The sequence below is a fragment of the Brachyistius frenatus genome, unplaced genomic scaffold (genome assembly GCF_029030835.1).
Source record: "Brachyistius frenatus isolate BFR_SWC_R1_liver_20210118 unplaced genomic scaffold, ASM2903083v1 Contig_203, whole genome shotgun sequence".
NCBI lineage: Eukaryota > Metazoa > Chordata > Actinopteri > Embiotocidae > Brachyistius > Brachyistius frenatus.
In genome coordinates this window covers 169,482-177,132 of record NW_027210802.1, presented here as the reverse complement: position 1 = coordinate 177,132, position 7,651 = coordinate 169,482, and the positions used below count along the sequence as shown (strand labels likewise).

General features: G+C 46.1%; 1 protein-coding gene across 1 annotated transcript; it reads right to left on the bottom strand.

Moving 5' to 3' along the window:
• Nucleotides 1-639: 639 nt before the first annotated feature.
• Nucleotides 640-7,242, bottom strand: tnfsf12 (TNF superfamily member 12). Its single transcript, XM_069718961.1, has 6 exons — nucleotides 6,525-7,242; nucleotides 5,091-5,172; nucleotides 3,212-3,268; nucleotides 3,038-3,061; nucleotides 2,734-2,861; nucleotides 640-1,627 (listed from the first exon to the last, which is right to left on the bottom strand). The coding sequence occupies exons 1-6, from the start codon at nucleotides 6,696-6,698 to the stop codon at nucleotides 1,352-1,354; spliced, it is 741 nt and encodes a 246-aa protein (XP_069575062.1). The 5' UTR covers nucleotides 6,699-7,242; the 3' UTR covers nucleotides 640-1,351.
• Between the last annotated feature and the right edge of the window lie 409 nt (nucleotides 7,243-7,651).

Here is a 7,651-nt window from a genome sequence, read left to right as displayed (position 1 = left end):
ATCTCCAATTGTAATTTTTAACTAGAGTTGGGTATTTTTTTTAAAGGTTTTTTTCGATACCAATTTAAATCTGTTACACATGACGGCACAAATCTTTAGTTTTCGTGGAGTTTAGCGGGATGAAAGTGTGAACCCAGTTGGTTGTTTTTCTGTATCTTCAATCAACAGATGTCTCCTCAACGCCTCACACGCCAGCTATCGCTAGATACTACGATTTACCGACGTCCCTGAACGCCTCCAGGTGCTGCGTGCAACTCCTGACAGGTAAATGGCCACAAATTCATTTAAAACACAAGTTTACTGACATTTACTGGAGTCTTTTTTTTTTTTTTGTAATAATTTTTTTCGCGGTCGGTTAAACGCACCGACGCAGAGGAGGTTCACTCCTGCGTGAACGTAGCAAACGTCATGCGTTTTTGTTGTTGTTGTTGTTGTTTTTTTGCGTGGCCTCGGCGTCAACTTCCGGTACCAAACGACAAGGCATTTTTTTTTTAATAGTAGATAGCGCGTAGCCCTAAAACTGACTAACAGTTATCGGTGGTTATTATGTCCTCTAGAGAGTAAGAAGTAGAGAAGCTGTATTCAAATTTGTAAGCTGCATCTACTTTTCAACAGTATAAAAAAAAAAATCATCTGACCTTTAGAAAACAACAAATTCACATCCATTTTAATTCAAACGTTGCTTGCCCGCTCCCGACTTGTATAATGTGTGACGTGTATATACAAAGTGTTTTAAAGATAAGGCTTTGCAGTTATTTCACACTCACAGCGACACGTTGCATTGATAAGATGATAAAAATTAAAAAAAATCAGTATAAACAAGAAATTGATTCGTTCAGTTTCGTACACAGACGCTGCAATTATATAAAATGTGAATGACAACATTTGGAGGCTTTTATAGTGTGGAGACGCTCGGCTGTGGACGTGCACAGCCTTCCTGTCAGTCTTATAAAAAGAGAGCGTAAAGCACAATTTATCCGCATGATACAAAAGGCTAAGATGATCCAAGGAATTTGTTTTTTATCTTTTTTTTTTTTTTTTTTATATGAAGCACTTTATCTACAGAACAGCTTCCATCACATCTGTTCTCTCGGCAGACATTCATTTTGTTCACTGTGGGTCTTGGTTGTAATCCAAAAAAGCTGCGTTCCAAAACAGCCCCGCAGTCCAGAGGAAAAAAAGTCCACAACAGCTTCCACAAATGTCAGGTTTGTCTTTCAAATTAACGTCTGCGGGAAGAAGCTGTAGCGTTATGGGATGCCGGCGACCGTTTGAAATCTCATCCCTCGTTACGAAGAACAAGTCAATTCTGTTGCACTCGTGAAAAGTTTTCCGAAACGGACGAGCGCGTTCAGTTGACTTTGAAGATGCTGAAGACGTGCGGCGAGGCCGACGGGTTGCCGACGCTGTGGAGTCTGAAGGACGAGCCGGTGATGGCCTGTAGCTCCGCCCCTCGGTCCAGTCGCATGAGGCCGGACACCTGGCAGGGCTTCAGGAAGTGGAACGGGTGCGGCCCGGCGGACGGGGTCGTCCCGTAGCCCTCCATGCACTGCAGCTTCTGAGGCCGCTGGCCGCTGGTCACCACGTCCAGCTTCACATACTGAGACTGCTGCTCGTTGAACAGCACCTGAGGAGGAAGAGGAGGACGAAGAGCTGCATCTCACCGAGAGAAGAAAACTGACCTTCGAGGTCCTGCGATTTGGACTTTTTTTTTTCTTCTTCTCCTATTTGGCCAGATTTTCTCCAGACTTCTGTCAACCTGACAAGACGAAGGTCTGGCTGTACCAGAAACCTGATATCACCTCTCAAAAAACACAACACAAACCTCTACGGCACGACTGCTGGAACAACATAAAGACTGCCAGGTTCATCTGAAGACGTAGATCTCATGTTTCTTCACGTCACCTCATGTAAGGAAGATAAATCCGACTAAGAGGTCTGTTACGGTCAAAGAAACCCGATCAACCACCTAAACTACAATAATTGAGTTTTTGTACCCACAGCGAAGCCAAATTCATATAAAACATGTTCTACTAAACCCTTATTTACAATTTCACAAGTAATCAATGTTTAAATGAGTTGTTTTCACCCCGTTGGACTCGATAGAATCGCTTCCTGTTTAATTTAGGAATCCTTCACCTGTTAGTTTTCATGCGTTCTTTATTTGCAGCCATCGTTTGGTTTCTTATTGTCCGACCAGGTAGTTGCGTAGCTCCGCCCCTTCACCTGCTGCCAGATCATTATGTTGAATCCTGTTTGTGTCTTAAGTTCAGTTCTTTATCTGCTCGCTTGTTTGTCTTTTGTTTACTTGTTTTAATTTTCTCCCCCAGCCTGCATCGTCCGTCTTCGTGGGACCGCCGTGTTTCTCCAGCGGGTTTTTTCGTGAGTAGAAATCTCGTTTCACTTTGACGTGCTGCCTCGGCGTATCTAAGAGCTCCACCTCGAACGTCGACAGGTTGGAACAAAATAGGACCAAACTTGAAATGATTTTGATCAGGCACTATCCAATTGATTTTGCTCAAAAACAGCTGAACCAAAACATTAAAGTTAAAAATCAGAAAAACCAAAACAATCAGCTTAAAAGACGCTAAAACGCTCCGAAGGCAGGTGATAATATTCCCAGGAGTTTGTCACTATAACTATTCATTTGATCCATTGTTAATAGAAAAGTATGGATCAGTGATTAGTGATCGTGTGTAAAATATTTAACGCTGTAAATGAACTAAAACTCACCTGGCAGAACAGGAAGTAGACGCCTGCTTTCTCCACAGTGAAGGTTCCCTGCTCCTTGTTGTACCTCACTGCTTTACTCATATTCAACGTCCTCTCTTCCCAGCCCTTTATCACACCACCTTCTCCCACTGTCACACACACACACACACACACACACACACACACACACACACACACACACACACACACACACACACACACACACACACACACACACACACACACACACACACACACCAGGTTATTCATCTTGTAGATAAAAGATTCCTAGATGAGCCTCGAGCCTTCGTTTTACGAGTCTTACCTTGCTGAGAGGAGACTTTGGTTACTGGTGGAATTTAACAGACACAGAGAGAGAAAGAAAATGGGGGAAAGTCAATTAAGATTTTATGAGCGCAATCGTATAGGAGTATATGATTGAAAACACTTCAGCAGATGCTACACGAGACGGCTATAAGAGATCTGCCAAGCCACTTACTCTCAAAATGAGACGCCGCTTTCTTTCCGTTTCCATTCCTCCCGCGCAGCGTCCCCCCTTCAGAAAGACAGAATATGAGTTTGAACACAAAGAAAAATAAACCTGAGTTCATTTTTTTTATTAATAAAACAATCATTCCCGTCTGTATCTGTCTAATAACATGGTGTGTTAATTTGCTGACGTTTTCGATTCAACCTAGTTGCTTTTAACGCGGTTAGCAGATGGGCAGAGGATTTCCTTTCACGTGCTTCAATATATTTCCTCAAACTGTTCTTTTCAGTCAAAAAGCGTGTGCCTCTTTTGTTTTTTTCTTTCCTCTGTGGGGGCTAATCTTAGTGGCAGCTGGTCGCAGTCATCTAGAAAATACAGAGAGAGGATGGAAGGAGGAGGATGGAGAGCTGTGTGTGTGTGTGTGTGTGTGTGTGTGTGTGTGTGTGTGTGTGTGTGTGTGTGTGTGTGTGTGTGTGTGTGTGTGTGTGTGTGTGTGTGTGTGTGTGTGTGTGTGTGTGTGTGTGTGTGTGAAGGGGGGAGGGGAGGTGGCAAGATGGACAGGCAGAAAGTGAATGAGAACGCATTGAAGACAGACATTATGAGATAAAGCTGAAGGGCTCGGAGGCTAAATAAGAAAAATGAAGTGCTGGAAAAACGAGAGTCAAAAAGGTCTTTGGCTGCTCTGTGACCCGTCAGAGTGAAGCAACAGCTCCGGCCCGGCTCGGATAAATACAATAAATAAAACACAACAGTAAAAGGCCCGGAGCCGAAGGACGCCTGCTCTGGTTACTCACTAAAGGTTTATTTTAGCCTCGCGATCCGGCCTGTGGGGAGCGATTTCAAATGCTGATACAACTCGAATATTCTCCGTAGGAACTGTGAAACGCATACTTTATGTTTTTCGGGACGGAGCGGCCAAACATCGGGCCCCCGCCACCATTCAGGAATATTAAGTCCCTGCTAAAATAACTCGCAGGTGGGTGACCCTGCAGACTGAGGATTTGTTACGGGCGAGCGTAAAGCCCTCAGGCTGTCCAGACTTTCCTGACTTAAGCTGTCAGTCACCAGGAGAGAACATAACAGCAGTGTCCCGCTGAAACGCTGCACCGCTGCACCGCTGCACCGCGGCGGTCAACTTTCCACAAACTGGAAAAAGCTGCTTTGGGCTTCTTCTTTTTTTCATGGATGGCCATGAATTTCTGAACAGTTTAATGTGTTTTGGAAGACAAAATCAGATATCAGTTACCATAGAAAACACGCCAGCACCTACAAGATATCGATGTAGATATTTTGGCGAGACACACGGCGCTCTAAACGAATCCTTTTGTCAAATTTGGACATTCATCCCTCAGCTGAAATCCAGCATGAAAGCGTGTCAGGGTTCACCCGTGGACAAAATGTGAACAATCAAGCGGTCCCATGATGGTGACGCAAGCGGGGGCTATAAATACTGCAATGATAGGTCATCAAATATCACTGCTTTCACAACAAATCATAGCTGTGTCAGTCGTGTGCGCAGGGCGGGGAAAAAAATCCATTTCATTGCCCAAAAGCGTGCAACAAGGCCTCGCTGCCGCGCCAGCTGGTTTTCTGGGCTCCGAGGCCGCTCCGGTCAGACCTGTAATTTCTGAAATCCAGCTGCCTACTTTTTCCTGTGTCAACTTTTAGCAGCGGGTAGCTCCTGCGGCCCGCGAGACCCGACCAAAGTGGCACGTTGGCCAAGACTGGCCAGCGTTTGTGTTAAATGTTCCTCCCAAAAAAACAGCGCAGTGGTAAGTACATTGTGTCTGTGGTGATTTGGACGGCTGAGACTCCTAAATGTCGGTGGTGCCCGAGGCAAGAAAAAAATAAAGAAATGCAGCTGTGGCAGACTTTAGATTTGCCGTACCATCTCTCTTCACTCGCTGCCCCACCAGCAGCTCTCTCTTCTCCAGAATGAGCTGAACTATGGCCTTCCTCTGCGTGTTGACCTGTTGAGAAGGAGAAACCACACCATTAACAAATGTCCACTTAGTTTCTTATGACTTCTTCTGTCTGGCACCGAGCAGCCACAGACGGCCACATATGCAGCCTGGTCTTTTCCAGTATAACCTGCCCCTTGCTGCCATGCTAGCTTGAGACCTAACACTTCCTCAGAGACTGGTTGCGACACCTAATGCATGCTTTCAGGGCTTTGCATTCCTCACATGTCTTTACTCCTTTTTTTTTTTTTTTTTTTTTTGAGAAAGAAATGAATTTTGTCAAGCCAGCAAAGTTTTAATTCCTCTGGCTGGGGGCCCACTGGATGACCGAAGGAGGCCTCGAGTCGAGTGAGAGGAGAAGTTGCTCGGGGGAAAGTAAATTTACTGCTACTGTGGAAATGAAGGCAGAGAGTTGCACTTCGCTCTCCAGACGTTCACTCACTGGCTCTCATCAGGAGTTGGCCAGCAGTCAAATGGACAAGAACGGGGGCCCCTTGGGAAAGACTCCAGCATCAACACTCCACGTGTCCAGATTTGGGGTGTATTATATGTGTGTGTGTGTGTGTGTGTGTGTGTGTGTGTAGGTTTGTCAACAGGATACACAGCCAACCTGCCCCCCCCCTCCCCTGATCTAAAACCCAGCACAACCTGGTTTTGCAAAATACCGTGAACTCAAAACCAGAAGAATTTCCATCAGCTACTTTTGGCTGCTCGTGGAAAAATAATTTTCCTTGTGATGCAACCTCTGCAGAACATTCGCTGCAAGTGCGAGAAGTTTTGAAAAGCTGCACTTTGCATGAGACTTAAGACTCTTTTTTTATAATGATAGTTTCTCCTGATCCGTGCATGATAAGGTGGCTGCAGGCTGCACATGCCCCTCCTCCCCCCCTTGTCATCCTAGCCTGTTTCACGCCTCCAGCCTCAGAGCAGTCAGTGGGGCACAAAGCGCTCATGTGCCAAATAGTTGAGGCTTTTCCAGTAAATTGAGATAAAACTGGAGCACAACTGGCACCAGAGTAATTAAACATGGCGGGGGGGAAGCAGAGGGGAGGTGGACACAAAAACAACTCACGCACAACTTGACTGCACTTATTGGTAAGTAGTAAAACTGCCAAACAGAATAAAGTACGTGCAAAGGGGCGAGAGAAAAAGAGATGGGAGGGGAGAGGGGTTGCATTTGTCCATTTACCCCCCGCCGACATTCCCGTAACCGCAGCCACAAAAAAGTTACATAACGAACACTTGAAGCTCTGTCAAAATTGCAGGCGAGTAAATATTATTGTTGGTACAAATATGCATGTTTGTATGCTTGGATGTTCCCTTAAAAAAAAGAGAGAGAGAGAAAAAAGTAGAATACAAACCTGCTCAAGACGGTCCTGCAGGACCTTGAAGGACTGAGACAGGTCCCGCGTCTGTCGCCAAGTCCACGCCGTGAACAGCGCGCTGCATGCGGCCAGAGACAGCGCCACCAGCGCCAGTGAAGCCCAGACGACCCGCAGCTTGCGCACTCGCCTCCTCTGCAGAATCCGATGCATTGTTGGTGCAGACTGCACTGCTACTCACCGCCACCGCAGACCGACCGAAATCCCAACTTCAACTCCATTCCAGCGGAGCATGACGGCTCCGCGAATGCGTTTCAGTCCAAATGTCCATGTTGGAGGGGGTGGTGGGGGGTGGGAGAAAGACGCGCGAGTGGACAGAAGAGAACTTTCAGCCGCCGCTTTGGAGACGAGCAAATCCGCCGTTTTAGGTTGTCTTTCTCTGACAGATGTAGCTTTTAAAGCAACAAAACGTCCGATCCTTCCTCCACACAGATCATCGCCACCATCCTCCTTGTGTGCAGCTCGTCTCCAAATACGAGAAAACTGTGCAACTTGCGCACATCAACTGTTGCATCCTTCTCCTTGTGATTCGTTGACTCAGCTCTCTTGTCTTCCCTTCAAACAGCGTGCTGGGGGGTCAGGCTATTAGACAGACAGACAGACAGACAGACAAACTGAGCCCACATGAATTGACACACACACACACGCGCGCGCGCGCGCACGCACTACTGGACGTGAACTTTGCAGTGCGCCCTCAGCGAGCTCTGATGTGACACCAGCTGGCATCCGTCGTGGAAACCAGCGAGGTGAGCGCAAGAAGAAAAAAAAGCGCACCGGAGCTTCCGCTGCTTGTCAAATCACTTTCATCAACTCTGCATGCCTTCGGATTATGTGCCATTCATGTGTGCAACAGTACCGTTTGTAACCACACGGTGGCTGTATAGGTAAAGATACATCAGCTTTTATTTCCACTGAAGCATCAACAGGTGAGTTTCAACTGAGAAATGAATGATAAACAGTGAAACAATGAGAAAGAACGCAACCAAAAGAGATGCTGTGAAGCATAAAAACGGTTTTCAATGCTTTAGGAGCTCAATTTAAAAGTCAAACTTTAAGTTCATACAAGAAAAGCGTTTTTAAACAAAAAGTAAAAGTGAAACGGCTCT

Coding starts and splice junctions, on each gene's coding strand:
- tnfsf12 (XM_069718961.1), bottom strand. CDS start 6,698: ATGCATCGGATTCTGCAGAGGAGGCGAGTGCGCAAGCTGCGGGTCGTC. Junction 5,173..6,524: donor TGCAGGACCGTCTTGAGCAG/GTTTGTATTCTA, acceptor CCTTCTCAACAG/GTCAACACGCAGAGGAAGGC. Junction 3,269..5,090: donor GCAGCGAGTGAAGAGAGATG/GTACGGCAAATC, acceptor GTCTTTCTGAAG/GGGGGACGCTGCGCGGGAGG.